General features: G+C 39.0%; 1 protein-coding gene across 1 annotated transcript in view; it reads right to left on the bottom strand.

The window, feature by feature from the left end:
* Positions 1 to 1,405: 1,405 nt before the first annotated feature.
* NUP160 (nucleoporin 160) overlaps positions 1,406 to 16,563 on the bottom strand; it is a 61,207-nt gene continuing 46,049 nt past the window's right edge. Inside the window, exons 24-36 of the mRNA XM_059931614.1 lie at positions 13,832 to 13,927; positions 13,638 to 13,732; positions 13,444 to 13,540; positions 13,249 to 13,354; positions 9,593 to 9,753; positions 8,435 to 8,495; positions 7,540 to 7,650; positions 7,240 to 7,363; positions 6,143 to 6,244; positions 5,377 to 5,518; positions 3,757 to 3,882; positions 2,867 to 2,971; positions 1,406 to 2,403 (exon numbers count right to left, since the gene is read on the bottom strand). Coding sequence (XP_059787597.1) covers positions 2,314 to 2,403; positions 2,867 to 2,971; positions 3,757 to 3,882; positions 5,377 to 5,518; positions 6,143 to 6,244; positions 7,240 to 7,363; positions 7,540 to 7,650; positions 8,435 to 8,495; positions 9,593 to 9,753; positions 13,249 to 13,354; positions 13,444 to 13,540; positions 13,638 to 13,732; positions 13,832 to 13,927 — 1,416 coding nt within the window. The 3' untranslated portion in view covers positions 1,406 to 2,313. The remainder of the gene's footprint in view (positions 2,404 to 2,866; positions 2,972 to 3,756; positions 3,883 to 5,376; positions 5,519 to 6,142; positions 6,245 to 7,239; positions 7,364 to 7,539; positions 7,651 to 8,434; positions 8,496 to 9,592; positions 9,754 to 13,248; positions 13,355 to 13,443; positions 13,541 to 13,637; positions 13,733 to 13,831; positions 13,928 to 16,563) is intronic.

The raw sequence follows: 16,563 nt of genomic DNA on the forward strand, positions 1-16,563 counted from the left end.
CCTTCTGTGTTTCATGGAAGTTCATTTAAACCATGAAGCCTCATTTACTGGAAGAAATACCTACTTTTAGTCTCTAGAAACTGGCATAGGTCATTTGAACAATAAATGTCTTTTGATGTTGGAGTTCTGTGCAGACACAGAAAGGTATATTCTTGTGGCTTAGGGTTAATGATGAGCTGATTATATTAAAAAATAATGCAGGACTATCTTTGTTTTTAGGTACAAAATTGGAAAGAGCTGTGAAGATTCAAAGAAATATTAGAATTTTCTATAATATATACTGTGTTCTAGTAGAAAAAAAAAGTATTATCAGGTTGAGGTAAATTAGGTTAATTCTTTTACCTAGAATGTGTTCACTGATGGGCGGCTCTGTAGAACAAATGAGCTTTCTTAGATCACAAAAATCATAGCAATAAACTTGGTAAGAATGGTCAGTATGAAACTCTGTGTGCCATAAATTCTATTATTAACAGAAATGGTACCTACTTTTACTGTCACAGGCTGGAAAGGTGTAACCTTACTAGTTACATTATGCTAAATTATTTAAGAACTATGAAGTTTCCCTCCAAGAGTCACACCTTTATTTAATGGTAGTTAAGCCCTAAAAAAGAAGGGACCCCTTTTAATAACAATTTGTAATCAGAAAATTGCCAGAGTTGGAAAAACACGAGGAAAGACGATGCTATTAATACATCACATGGTCCAGAAAACAAAACTGCGGACTCAAAGTGATGAGAAAAGTGAAGTGAAAGAATGTGGGCACCTTCTTTCTGTTCTGGTTGGATTTCAAAGTGAGGAAGGTAGAAGAAAATTGACAGAAGAGCTGGGCTGGCTCCAGCATGAGTTCTAGGTCTTGAACCAAAACAGTGAGGACAGGAAAAGCTGGTCAGTGTCTTATGAACTGCCACCATGGAAACCACTGCTTTGAGCAACAATGCAAATGAACAGCTTTCTGCAACAGGGCCAGTCTTGAGCTACTTCTTATCTTTCAGAAATGGCTACAACAGGGTTTGAAATTTTTCAGGTTGTAGGTTATCATCCATTAGTCACTCATGAAAATATATCAAGTGAGGATACATATTTTGTGAAAGCTTTCTCTTGGTTATATATGTGTATACAGGTCAAAATATATTTCTTGCTACAGTTGGAAGCCACAAGTTTATGAAGCTGGAAAGGCAAGACCTCTTGCAGCCCCTAATTGCATCAAACACTTCGCATTAATCATGGCAGAGATAATGTGAAAAAAGAGTCGCATACCGCAATATCTACCAATAACAGTACCACAGGGAAACTCACATTGTTATTTAAAATATATAATGTAAATATGGTATTGACATAAAAATTAAATGCTTATGAAAAACTCAAGAAAGATCAAAGGGCATACAAGCAAGTACTATACAGATGGTTTCCTTAAAAGATAAATTTTAATATACAGAATAAAATTCAAGAGTTTGTTTTTTCACGTCCCCCCCCAAATTTGTAGCCATGAATGCCTCTGAATCTGACCAGGAAAGTTTATATTTTGGTCCAATACATTATTAGACTGCCTGTATGATCAAGTCCGGCTTGATTATCATAAATCATAGAGGTTAATGGAATTTACTTTGAAAATCTATTACTTTTACAGATGATAAATTTTCAATTTTTTCTTAGCTAAGAGTTTATTCCACTTTAGCCTCAGAACCAGATTCAAGATATCTTCCTTTAAAAAAAAAAAAAAAGATATCTTCCTTAACAGCTGGTCATCACGTTAGGCTTAATCTAGGCAAATTACTTAATACTTTATTGAAGATCATAAAAAAACTCCACGATAAATAATGAAAAGGGTATGCAAAATCATTAGCCTCTGTTTGCAATACAGAAAATACATGTCAGTTCTGGACCAAAATAATTCCACTGAAATACAAAAAGTGATAGGGAAGAATGAAAGGATTTGCAGTGACTGCTTTTGGTGGTCAGCTACAACGAACCAACAACCATCAGCTGTTTTGGAAAGTGTAGGTGGGTTTTAATTTGCAGATAAAGAATGTCTTCGGTAGTTTAAGAAAATATAAACTCTAAAAAAGCTTGTGAATCATATACAAAAGCAGCTGTCTGAGACCAAGGTTGAAAACCAGAAACTGTGTTAGCACCACCAGCAAGCACAAGTCCTGTGACTCATCTGCCCTTCTTTCTTGTGCAGAATGCAGACTTGGCTGTTGTACACATCATTTACAGGTATAAAAACCGGCCTGGAGTACAGGTTTCCTGTTGGGTAAAGTCTTAAGCCCTAAGAGGCACCAAGCAGTTACAAAGGCTGGGCAACCATCCAGATCACAAGTTTCGACGATATAATAAATCCCGTGTTGCCTTATCAACTTTTTGCTGGTAGTCCTCCAATTTGTCAAGTATTTTCTGGGACAGCTGTAGGAGAAAAGAAGGGAATCATTGGAGAATAGGTCAAGGACTGAAAAAGCCTAAAGTTATCAATCACTTTGACTTCAGCAACCAGATTTCCCCTAATAAAGATGTTAGCCATTGTGCTTCATTTAACCACCATTCAGTATAGGAGTCTGCTCTGTGACTCCACTGATATAACTGGACTTTACTGCTATATACAATACTCCAACCCTGTTTTCCTAACGAATTTCTAAATATGCAAATCACACCAGTATTTTTAATAAAAGCTTTATTAGCTCTCTTCCCAGAACCAGAGAGGTTATATCTGATTTAACTAATCATCTCATAAAGGGATTGGGCAGCATGTGAAGGGCAATAAATGGCTTCCACCCTCTCCTTAATCCTTGAGAACCAGAAAAGCAAGCTTTAAGGTGTAACTGCTAGTGCAAGGGCTTATATAAAATGCCTCAGGAGAGGATTTACTCACTGCAATGTTGTGACTGTTGGCACTGTTCTCTCCCAGAGCCTGGAGAAGCTGATCAATGGAAGAGTATGGGAGCCACACCATTGGAGCTGTTGCAGACAGTGGAAACTGAAAAGAAAAATATCTATTATTTGAAGAAAATCTGAAAAGTGGACCATTTCTTCTGGGTAGCTACTTCCACAGGATTTGATAACATGAAATGCTTTACTTTTTTTAACAAGAAATTGTGTGTGTATGCATACATGTGTGCACACACACGTGTGCACACAGTACATGACTGGAACCCCCCATCTCTTTTCAACTGGGAAACTGGTCCTTTTCTTAGTTAAATCAAATGTATTTTTAAATTCATATCATCTTTTATCTTAAAGTAGGGCTAAGGCTGATTAAGGATAAACACATTGAACAAAACTCTTCTCTAAATTGTCAATGAACGATACTATTTCCAGTCTGAAATTTAGATGTAAATTATCTGAAAAAACTTTGGAAAAGGAAAGTGTGATAATACAGAATTAAAAGGAAATGTGGGGACTTCCCCGGTGGCGCAGTGGTTGAGAGTCTGCCTGCCAAAGCAGGGGACATGGGTTCGAGCCCTGGTCTGGGAAGATCCCACATGCTGCGGAGCAACTAGGCCCGTGAGCCACAACTACTGAGCCTGCGCGTCTGGAGCTTGTGCTCCGCAAAAAGAGAGGCCGCGATAGTGAGAGGCCCGCGCACCACGATGAAGAGTGGCCCCCCACTTGCCGCAACTAGAGAAAGCCCTCGCACAGAAACAAAGACCCAACACAGCCATAAATTAAATAAATAAATAAATAAATAAATAAAAATAAAGGAATTTCTTAAAAAAAAAAAAAAAAAAAGAGTTTAAAAAGGAAATGTGGATACAAGCCTACCTCAATTCCAAAGTACTGATGTCCTTTTCCCAATACAGCATCCACATATTCTGAAACCAAATCCACAGCTTCTTCTAAAAGGTCATAGTTTAAGTAGAGACGGAGCAACGCAGCAGCATCAACCTTCTGCAAAAAGTTAGTAATTAAGAACATTTACCAACATCCATCTTACCTGGGCATGGACGAAAGGATGTTGAGTGTCTGATTCCCTGGCATTTATACTTTTCATTATAAATAAACGAACACCTTGGTTTACTTATCTTGGGATGAGGGTCGGATTCCCAAGAGCCCAGTTACCTCTGGGCACCTTGTGAGGCCCTTTCTGTTAAGTGGCCTTCCTCACCTTTTCTGTGATCTAAGACACATTTTAATTCTTTCCTACTTCGTTTCCACAGTAGTAAAAGTCAACAAACCTTCTCAGAAATGCTGAGTACCAGAGATAACATAGTCACATTAATTCTCAGAAACATATGAATGACAAATGAGAAAGAAGTTAAAAAGAATCACCAACTTTAAATGCTTGAATTACATTTGTATTTAACTCAGGGTGAGAGAAAAGTGATACAGCCTCAGTTTGGAAGGGCTCTCCTAATTATGTCAGTTACGCTTTCTATATTCTGATTTGATCACAATCTTAACTTTTACCATCTTAGCTGCCTTCTCTACTTTCTTTTTTAATTAATTAATTAATTAATTAATTATTTTTGGCTGCATTGGGTCTTTGTTGCTGCGCACGGGCTTTCTCTAGTTGCGGCAAGCGGGGGCTACTCTTCGTTTTGGTGAGCGGCCTTCTCATTGCGGTGGCTTCTCTTGTTGCGGAGCACGGGCTCTAGGTGAGCAGGCTCAGTAGTTGTGGCGCACGGGCTTAGTTGCTCCGCGGCATGTGGGATCTTCCCGGACTGGGGCTCGAACCCATGTCCCCTGCCTTGGCAGGCAGATTCTTAACCTCTGTGCCACCAGGGAAGTCCCTCTACTTTCTAACTTAAAAATAAACAGGTTAACTTTCTTGATCTTAAGCTTTATATTCTCTTCTCCTATTGTGCCCAATGTATTGCAGGTACAGTAGTTCTCAAACTTAGCATGCATCAAATCAAATCATGACCTTGTTAAAATATAGATCCTGGATCCCAACTCCAAGGTAATTTGATTCTGTAAGTCTGGATGGAGCCCAGGAATCTATATTTTGAAGAAGCCCACCATCAAAATAATTTAATGCAGGTGGCCCAAGGACCCAATTTTGACAGAAACTGAAAGAAACACTGTTGCAGAATTTGAAAAGAATTCCACTCACTCCTGTGAATTTTTTGAGTAATGAATAGTGAATGCTGTGTCCCATATATACTCATTGTTCTAAATACATACTCATTGTTCAGTGAGCACACAAGCATGCATTAACTTAATCACCAACACGGAGAACTTTAAATCTAAACACCCAGTACTTCACAGGACTGAAGTAAACTGTTCTTAATGTTTTTAGCTAAGACTGAGAAACTATAAGTATATAAGTTGGTATATTTCCATAAATTGTCACTCTATCTTTTCCTTTTTAATCATCTCATGAAGGTATTCAGGACGATAAAGACCAGGTTCTTACTCTCTACAAGTTAAGATACCACTTACCTTATAACTGTTTATAAGCCAGTTAGGCAGAGGCACTCCATGAGACAAGAGCTTGTTGATTACACAGTGGTGATATAAGTTATTCTGGACTTTGTACTTTTCCAGGTAAGTTGATAATAGCCTCCATGCTTCATCTGTAGCACTTGATAAAAGGAGAAAGGACTTATGAGTTCCAGATTCTTAATAGATAATTATAGTACCATTCAAAACATGTATTTACAAGGAAAAAATCTTTATACACTCACAACAGAATTGATAATACAGCTAAATGACAACTAACATTATTAGGGCCAATGTGACTTAGGGGTGGTACTAGAAACTAGATGACTTGGATTCTTGTATTTCCCAATAACCGCATATTAACTCAACTAAACAATTCACTTTTACTTGTTTGTTCCAGATTTCTAAAACAAGGAAATTGGCTCAGACCACTATTTCCAAACCTGATCAAGCATTAGAATCATGCAGTAGTTCTGATTTAGAAGATTAGGGTGATATCTTGTAATCTGTATTTTGATAGTAATTCTGGTGTTAATTTAGGGTTAGAAAAATAATGTCAGAGGACTTCAAGACTGTAAAATGCTATAATTCTAAAGTGCTAAGCTGCATAATACAAATTATAAATGCAATTCAGGAAAGGGAAGTTTACTGAGGGTTAGGGTTGTTAGAGAAGGATTCTGAAGACACTGAAGTACATTCAGGTAGACACTGGGGAAGGACATGGAGGGTAAGCCCTTGCAGGGTTGGATGAAGACTAGGGCTGTACCTAGACTCCTTAGTGGTGATGACTGATGAGAGCTGATTGGCTGCTAGCCAGGCCCAGGCTTCTGCTTGGGCTGCCTCTCCTCCAAACTGCAATTTGATGCACCTGCAATGAAAATGGTTCCACAAAGAGTAAATTAATTTGCTGAAAAGCACCACATTATTTTGCTACTGAAATTGGAGACGAGATGACAACTTTAGCTCTAGTCTATTACTAAATTCACCCTGGGGTACTGGCTCTTCCCTCTCCTCACAGCCACACAACTGGATGACCCACAAGGCCATCAATAAGTGTTGAGATTATTTACTTACGAGAGAAAATTGATGATGAAAAATTCTGATGGAGGGCTTCCCTGGTGGCGCAGTGGTTAAGAATCTGCCTGCCAATGCAGGGGACATGGGTTCAAGCCCTGGTCAGGGAAGATCCCACATGTCGTGGAGCAACTAAGCCCGTGCGCCACAACTACTGAGCCTGCGATCTAGAGCCTGGAAGCCACAACTACTGAGCCCACGTGCCACAACTACTGAAGCCCATGCGCCTAGAGCCCATGCTCTGCAACAAGAGAAGCTACCGCAATGAGAAGCCCGCTCACTGCAATGAAGAGTAGCCCCCGCTCGCTGCAACTAGAGAAAGCCCGCGTGCAGCAAAGAAAACCCAACGCAGCCAAAAATAAATTAAAAAAAAAACAAAAAACTGATGGTTTATTTCTAACTCACAAACAACTTGACTAATATTTAGGTATAATGTAACTTCAGTAAGAAGTACTTTTTAACAATGTTTGCAGGGGCCACTAGATGTCCTAAAGGATTGAAGAGAACATATGCCTTATCTAAATGGACACCACTATTTAACCCAGGTTATCTACTGTCATGTGGCCATGTGGGCTCAGGAATGCCAGATCTGATTTCTCAAAAGAAGCTATAAATCAAGATTCAAAAAAAAAAAAAAAAAAAAAAATCATTGTGCGGATTACACAGAAACTGTTCTTTAAAGCAGGCTTGTAGGATACCGGCTCGTGTGACTACTGCTTCACACTAAGCAACAGTGGAGTATTTTTGCATTAGAAAATTAAGATTACAGAAAGACAATTTCATACATACTTGAAAGCAAGTCCCTCAAAGACTGGCATTAAGGAAAGCTTAAAAGTCTGGCAGAGTGATATGGCAGTGTCAAAGAGGCCAGCCTGAACCAACAGAGTGACCATCTCCTCTGCTGACGAACTTCCTGTGGAAATGGAAAAGAGCTATTTAGTGCACCCAGCGGCATATGGAAATGAACTGAACCCAAAGACTGCTTCCTTGATGAATACCTGTGAATAACAATGACACGCTTTAATACCCATCTAGTATACTATGTCCACTGCTCGGCCCTAAAATGTGCTGTTGGTGCTGCATGCCTACCTGCAACTGCGACTGCTGAGGGATCATGCTGGGCTAGAGTGAGGCGAATGCGAGCCAAGGAACACTCTTTCTCCAGATCTTCTAGTTCCAGGATTTCAATTTGTCTATTTGCTATAAGCCAAAGAAAAACATTTTCAATTCCCAAAGTACAAAGAAGTGCCTATTAGACTAACTCAACCTGTCAATTTCCACTAAAAATTAAGTAACATTCAGTTTTAATTTCATGAAGGTGGGGAGAAAACAAGGGGTTCAATAAAAGCTAACTTGAAAAATAAAGCAACATCCCTGTCTCACACTACAGCTGAGTCAAATCAAAGGACTCTAATGACAACAGCTGCAGATGAGGAGGCGCTTGCAAGGCCTTTCACAAATAATTTCAATTAACTCTGACAACTGTGGAACACTGCTCTCTCTATCAGTAAGAAAGGAGCGTGCCCAAAGTGAGAGGCAGAATTAAAACCAACTGTGCCTGACTCTAGAGCCCAGGCTCTTTAAGGAAGGAAATCATGCCTCCACGGTGATACCAAAGGAGCCTGATAAAAAAACGTTTGGTACTAAGCTGATTTAAACACAACAAACAACAAATGCGCACACACACACACACACACACACACACACACACACACTCTTTTTTAAGCATTTTCATTTCCCATACAGGCATACAAAGTTTTCAAAGAGCTACCAGACAACTTTTAGCAGAATACTGAAAATAAACTACCAAGAAGGAACTTTACAATATTTTAATAATATAACTACCATACATATACAATATACTACAATATAATTATACATAGTATTACAACTACTATACAAAAAATAAATATAAATAATACTACTATAATATAACAATATAATTGCTCTTCAGCAAAGAATCAGCATGAGATCCCTGACTCACTTGGGGCAGCTGTGCATTCTCCATCATGATTCCTCTTAGGAGATGCTCCAGGGCGATCATACTGAAAAGACAAAACAAGTGATATAACTGTGAAAAATTAGGGTTTTTAAAAAAATTAATTTTATTTTTTGGCTGCATGGTGTGGCATGTGGGATCTTAATTCCCTGACCAGGGATTGAACTCATGCCCCTGTGGTGGAAGCACGGAGTCTTAACCACTGGATCGCTGGGGAAGTCCCTGAAAAAATCAGTATTTTACTTTCATATCATTTTTGTGTGTGTGTGGGAACTTTTATTTTTTTTTCTATTTTATTTTTTTCATTTTTAATATATACCCTTTTTTTCCCCCATTAACTATGATCCAGAGCTTTCAGGCTCAAATCTCTCAACGTAAATTATGTTTATTTCAACTAGCACAGCTCTTCTCACAAAAGTACTGTAACTACTAGACAAAGAAATGGAGTTGTTTGCCAACTTGGCTCACTTAGCTAAAATATGTTACTGAGTCCAAGGACACAGATGTGATCTTCCATATAAACCACTTGACTTTCCTTGGTTTCAGACTTACATTCTCTACCCATAACCCTGGGAAAAAGCATAGTACATTCAGGAACTATACAATACAAGTAGCTGGGAATATATGACCCCGTCAGCATGCCAAAAAAAAAAAAAAACAACTCATGGTTCGCCTCCCCTAAAATAGTAACAATAGATTAAATTAACAAAAATGAATGAAATAAAAGCAGCTGCCATTTACTGAGCACTTTCTGCAGGCCAGGCACTGTCACTGTTCTAAGCGCTCTACATGAATTATCTCATTTAATACCCAAACAATCCTATAAGGTAGACATTATTATTATCATCATCCCTATTTTATGCAAGAGGCTAACTGGACAGTAAAAGACTAAGTAATTTGCCTGAAGTTAGGTTGTCTAACTCCAAAACCACTCTGTTATACTTATTCCTACAATAATTCCGAACTTGGAAACTAAAGGGGTAGTAACATATAACAAATGAATTGCTACAAAAATATATTAAGTCCACAAATATCCCAGTGGAAATTTTAAATGAAATGAAGCAAAATGAGGTAATAGTTTTCAAAGGACCAAACCAAATAAATTAAATGATCCCCAAATTCCAGGATGGAAAGTTTTCATACCACTGCACCAGATACTGGCTGAACAATCCATGCGTATTCTGGGCGAATAAGGCGTAAACAATTAATAGCAGCCAGATAACAGTTGCCTTGCTTCTCAAGTCCCCGGAGAGTTCGAACCTCTCTGCCAAGACGCATTCCGTACTCAAACATCACTGTGCCAGCTATGAGGCAATAATAGATATTACAATTTCAAAAATGTATCTCTTTAGAGATACACAGAGAGTTTGTTACACTTATCAAACATTAAAATTTAAAACAAAATTGAATTTAACTTAAAACCACAAAAAATCATGTGCTGGTGAGAATGTGGAAAAATTGGAACCCTTGTGTAGTGCTGCAGGGAATGTAAACTGGTATAGCCACTATGGAAAACAGTACGGCAGTTCTTCAAAAAATTAAAAATAGAATTACCTTATAATTCATCAATTCCACTTTTGGGTATATACCACCCCCCCCCAAAAAAAAATGAAAGCAGAGTCTTGAAGAATTATTTGTACATCCTTGTTCCTAGCAGTATTATTCACAACAGGCAAAAGATGGAAACATCCAAGTTTCCAGAAAAATGTGATATATCCATACAGTGGAATATTATAAATTCTGACACTTGCTACAACATGGATGAACCTTAAAGACTTTATGCTAAGTGAAGTAAGTCTGTCACAAAAGTCAAATACTATATGATTCTGGTAGCCAAATTTATAGACAGAGAATAGAATGGTGGCTGCCAGGGGATGGGGGAGGAGGGAATGGGAAGTTGTTGTTTAAGGAGTATAGTTTCCATTTTGCAAGATGAAAAGAGTTCTGGAGATTGGTTATGCAGTAATGTGAAGGTACTTAGCACTACTAAATGCTTAAAAATGGTTAAGATAGTAAAGTTTATGTATATGTACTTCACCACCACCACCACCAAAAAAAAAAAAAATTCCCCAAACATCTAAAATGTTACTTTTGATGTTTAGATACTACATTCCCAGACAGTACAGAGGACTAGTCTCAGCCATATTGTCACCTATTCCCCACCCAGGATTTGGGTGCTCTGTCCAAATCATAAACTCTTTTTTTTTTTTTTGGCTGCGCCATGTGGCATGTGGAATCTTAGTTCTCTGACCGGGGACTGAACCTGCACCCACTGCATTGGAAGTGTGGAGTCTTAACCACTGGACCACCAGGGAAGTCCCCCAAGATCATACACTCTTATTTTTATGATGCTTTAGTTACATAGGTTGAATGAAATATTGAAAAAACATTGTTCTGAGACAGCATGGGACTCCAGAAACTAAACAGATTTTAAAATTCCCTTTCAGTTTCCAAATCAAATCAAACTATTTTTCATCCCAACAAATATTTTTGAGTGCCTGCAATATGTAAGACATTTTGTCAGAAAAACAGCCTTGCTCCAGAAAGACCTGAAGGTTAATCTAGCTAAACTGGTCTTAATCAGGTTGATGTAATGGATGTTGTCATTGTGAAAGCAGTAATAGATCTTGAATCATCTATTTTTCCTTTCTTGTATTATTCAAAGAATACGCAGGACTTCCCTGGTGGTGCAGTGGTTAAGAATCTGCCTGCCAATGCAGGGCACACATGTTTGAGCCCTGTCCAGGAAGATCCACATGCCACAGAGCAACTTATTCCATTAGCCACAACTACTGAAGCCCATGAGCCTAGAGCCCGTACTCCGCAATAAGAGAAGCCACTGCAATGAGAAGCCCACGTACTGCGATGAAGAGTAGCCCCTGCTCACCGAAACTAGAGAAAGCCTGCGCAGCAATGAAGACCCAATGCAGCCAAAAATAAATAAATAAATACATAAATTTATTTTTTAAAAAAAGAAAAAGAATATGCAAATATATTTTACCATTAGGAATATTAAGAACATGCCTATGAATTACTTCCATCCATTCTTTCCAATGAAAATGAGTAAGAAACCTAATAAAAAATTCTGAGTGAAAATGGTATAAAAATGTTAGAGGTTCCAAAGGGTAACCACAGTGGTCATCTTGTAAAATATGATCTTAAAACAGATATGCAATCCCTTTATTTTAGCTGACCTGATAACGACTTCATTGTCATCATACAAATCCAAATTTAGAAACATTCTACAAAAATGACTGGTCTTTCTTCTTCAAATATATCAGTGTCATCAAAGGCAAAGGCTAAAAGAATGCTCCAGATTAAAGGAGACTAAACAGAACAATTAAAGGCCAGATGTGATCCTAGATCAGGGGGTGAGGACAGTATGGGAGAAATGTACTATTAAAAAAAATCATTGGTCTTCCCTGATGGTGCAGTGGTTAAGAATCCGCCTGCCAATGCAGGGGATACGGGGTCGGGCCCTGCCCCGGGAAGGTCCCATATGCCGTGGAGCAACTAAGCCCATGCGCCACAACTACTGAGCCTGCACTCTGAAGCCTGTGGGCCACAACTACTGAGCCCCGCACACCTAGAGTCCATGCTCTGCAGCAAGAGAAGCCACCACAATGAGAGGCCCCTGCTCGTCACAACTAAAAAAAGCCCACACACAGCAACGAGGACCCAACGCAGCCAAAAATAAATAAATTAAAAAAAAAAACCCATTATGTTTGGCAATATTTAAATATGAATAGCACATCAGATAAGAGCACCACATTTACATTTAATTCACAAGATTAGTTACATGTTCTCAATTTGATAATTGTATTGAGGTTATATGAGGAAATGTCCTTGAGATGCAAGTATTTATGTACTGAGACATGATGTCCACAACTTACTCTCAAAAGGATCAGCAAAAATAAGAGAAAAGAAAGGCCAATAGCAAAATGGTACAGGAAATTAAAACCAGCCACAAGAAGTCAAGGGGCCTTTAGTGAAATAACATTTCTTTTAAAATTAGATGGAATGGACTTCCCTGGTGGCCCAGTGGTTAAGAATCCGCCTGCCAATGCAGGGGACACGGGTTCGAGCCCTGGTCCGGGAAGATCCCACATGCCATGGAGCAACTAAGCCAGTGCGCCACAACTACTGAGCCTGCACTCTAGAGCCTTCGAACCACAACTACTGAGCCCGTGCGCCACAACTACTGAAGCCTGCACGCCTAGAGCCCATGCTCTGCAACAAGAGAAGCCACCACAATGAGAAGCCCGCACACCACAATGAAGAGCAGCCCCTGCTCGCCGCAACTAGAGAAAGCCCGTGTGCAGCAATGAAGACCCAATGCAGCCAAAAAAAAAAAAAAAAATTATAAAAAAATAATAATAAAAAATAAAATTAGATGGAAGATACACACAGAATGCCATCTAACTAGAAATGCCTCAAGAATGTTCTAGAATGGGAGAAGTGCCTTTTTCTTTTGGCCATGCTGAGTGGCTTATGGGGATCTTAGTTCCCTGACCAGGGACTGAAACTGCGCCCTCGGCAGTGAAAGCGGGGAGTCCTAACCAGTGGACCACCAGGGAATTCACGAGAAGTGCCTATCTTTAGGGCTAACAGGTAGTCCACAAAAAGGTGAAGCTAACCTTGAAATTAAACATAAGTTCCCCAAATGCCTGTAGAGAACACCTGTCCAATGGTAAAAATAAGGTAAAAATTACATAAGTCAAACAGATAATATTTTTTGTAAAACACGATAACAACTGATAAGGTTGCCTCCACAAAGACCGTATGCTTCGACTGCTTACCCTTCCGGTAATTGTGACGATAGATGTGAAAGGCATACAGAAGCTCATAGTAATTGTGAGTCATAAGGTCCACAGCTCTCGCACGTGATTCAATTATTCCCACAACCTAAAGGAGGCAATCAGATATCAAAGTTAGTAGCCAGCATGACAACCACCACAGCTGTGTCCAGTCATCAGTGGATTAAATAAAATTACCTCATTATGCAGATTCACATAGGGAAACTCCACAAGATCCTGTAGCTGTGAGCGTTCACAAAGAACTACCACCAGCTGCCGTAAACAATCTAACTGTCTAGAAGGAAAGAAAGGGATAGGAGGGTAAATTTTCCTAGTGGATTACACAGGGCTGGTAAATTGCCTCCTCTAAATAAGACTGTGAGATTGATTACCTGCTGGAATCAGGAATTTGGGTTAAGGCTTCATATGCTTGGCTATTGTGACCTAAATCCAAATGATGTTTGAAAATGCATGTCCTTAAAGTAGCCTAAGTATCAAACATAGGGGAAAAAAGAACAATAGAAATTAAAACACCACATCCATGATAAACCTCAAGGGCAGTAACTAGATTACAGTTAGTCCTTACCTGACTTTTCCAGTCATCACCTGCTTCAGTTATTGCTGATGTAGCCAACTGAATAACCAGTTCAGGCAAACCAACGACATCGAGCAGACGCAAAACCTAAGGGGAAATAGAAGAAGAAATTTCCATTAATATTAACATGGTACAGTGCACTTCAAACTGGAATACGATTTAAAATCAATTAGAAAGATAAGTAGGTAAGATAAAGATTAAATCAAAGGTGCTGACAACAAGGTGGACAAGATTATTTGGTTAATATTTAAGATTTCCCTTTAGATTCTACTGTTAAATAAGACACCTGTTGTAAAACCCTTTATTGGTCTTTTCTGTGCACAGCTCTATCCTCAGTGTTTAGTACATAATAGGTTCTCAGTAAATGTTTGTTGAATGAACAAATATAATTTCACTACTAACTTTTCCTACTAACTGTTTAAGTCATAGATGAATTTAAAGCCTAGTAAATTAGCACCATAGCCTTATAAAAACCCTAAAGGGAACACATTAATGTTTGACATAACCCATTTCTAATACAACATAGGATAGTGCTCTTTAAACTTTTTTGATTGTCCACCCTATTAAGAATGTCTGAGTACACTCCCCAGACATTTACTTATACTATATACACACATTTCTAAAAAATATGTATAATAACACTTTCAAAATATAAATTTCTTAAGGATGAAGATAAAGGTAGTTTAAAAATTATTATTTTTATTTATTAGTACTTACTGATTATTTGGTTTTTCGGTCTTATTAGCAGTATAAAAACATCTTTTTCTTCTGGATGCTTACAGTTTTTTTTTTTTTAATTTTTATTTATTATTTATTTATTATGTTTATTTTTGGCTGTGTTGGGTCTTCGTTTCCGTGCGAGGGCCCTCTCCAGCTGCGGCGAGTGGGGGCCACTCCTCATCGCGGTGCGTGGGCCTGTCACCATCGCGGCCTCTCTCGTTGCGGAGCAGAGGCTCCAGACGCTCAGGCTCAGCAGTTGTGGCTCACGGGCCCAGCCGCTCCGCGGCACGTGGGATCCTCCCAGACCAGGGCTCGAACCCGTGTCCCCTGCATCGGCAGGCAGACTCTCAACCACTGTGCCACCAGGGAAGCCCTTTTTTTTTTTTTTAAGGTTATACTTCTTAATGAAGTATAACATAGTTAGAAATGTACACAAATCCTGAGTACATAGCTGGTTGAATGTTCACAAAGTAAACATACCCACGTTCCCAGCAGCCAAGTTAAGAATTATAATATACCAATACTCCAAAGCCCCTGCGTGACTCCTTCCAGCCACCACTGACTTTTATTAGTTTTGTTTTTAATTTCATGGAAATAGGATCTATAGTATTCTTTTGTGTGTGTCTGCCTTTTTATTTTTTTTAAAATAAATTTATTTATTGATTTATTTTTGGCTGCGTTGGGTCTTCGCTGCTGCACGTGGGCTTTCTCTACTTGCGGAGCAGGGGCTACTCTTCATTGTGGTGCACGGGCTTCTCACTGCAGTGGCTTCTCTTGTTGCACAGCAGGGGCACTAGGGCGTGCGGGCTTCAGTAGTTGTGGTGCACGGGCTTAGTTGCTCCACAGCACGTGGGATCTTCCCAGACCAGGGCTTGAACCTGTGTCTCCTGCATTGGCAGATGGATTCTTAACCACTGTGCCACCAGGGAAGCCCTGTCTGCCTGCTTTTCCTTAACATGTTTGTAAGACTGATCTATGTTATTTCGTTCAGCAATTCATTTCATTGCTGTGTTGTAGTCCATTGAAAGAATATACTATAATCCATTGATCCATTCTGTTAATGGACACTTGGATTGTTTCTAGTACCTGACTTTTATGACACGCTGCTTGGAACATACATACATATCTCTTCTGGTAAACATGTATATCTTTCCGTATATATTTAAAATTGTAATTACTGGGTCAGAGGGCATGTCAAAGATTGGAGCCAGTAGGTAAAAAGTTTTCCAAAGTGGCTGTAACCAATTTATACTCCACCATAGGTGATCGGGATGCCTTGATTATTTGCATGGCTTCCTACTATCTTGAATTGACATTTTAATTCAAGGTACACTTAGTTAGATTTTAAAGTGGCATTCTTGAAAAGCTCAATTGTTTCTGGCTGATTCTCAGACCTGATTATAGACCGTCATTGTTTTTACCTTGCAACGTGGTTGATGAAGAGCCTATATCAAACGTAGGAGTGCCAGCCCTATCTTATCCTCATTTGTTCGTATGTACTTTGTTAATATTATATTCAATCTGGCTGCTTCACAGGAATTTTTTTTTTTTTTTTTTTTTGGCCACACCACGCACGGGATGTGGGATCTTAGTTCCCCAACCAGGGATCGAACCCGCGCCCCCTGCATTGGCAGTGTGTAGTCATAACCACTGGACCACCAGGGAAGTCCCTTCACAGGAATTTTTAAAAGCCAAGTCCATACTGTGAAGGTGATTTTCATTATTTTAAAATTTTATTTATTTATTTATTTAATTGAAGGATAGTTGATTTACAATGTGTTAATTACTGCCGTACAGCAAAGTGATTCAGTTATACATATATACACATTCTTTTTTTTTTTCCGGTCATTTTCATTACAATTAAGCAATATAATGTGTAAATCAGCTTAACCATGCCAACATACTGAAATCAAGTGGATGAGCGAGAGTGCCACTCTGCAACCCCGCCCCTCGCTGTGACTCACTCTTCCCTCAGACGCCGACCTCAAGACTAAGTGACAAAT

The sequence above is a fragment of the Balaenoptera ricei genome, chromosome 8 (genome assembly GCF_028023285.1).
Source record: "Balaenoptera ricei isolate mBalRic1 chromosome 8, mBalRic1.hap2, whole genome shotgun sequence".
Classification (NCBI taxonomy): Eukaryota; Metazoa; Chordata; class Mammalia; order Artiodactyla; family Balaenopteridae; genus Balaenoptera; species Balaenoptera ricei.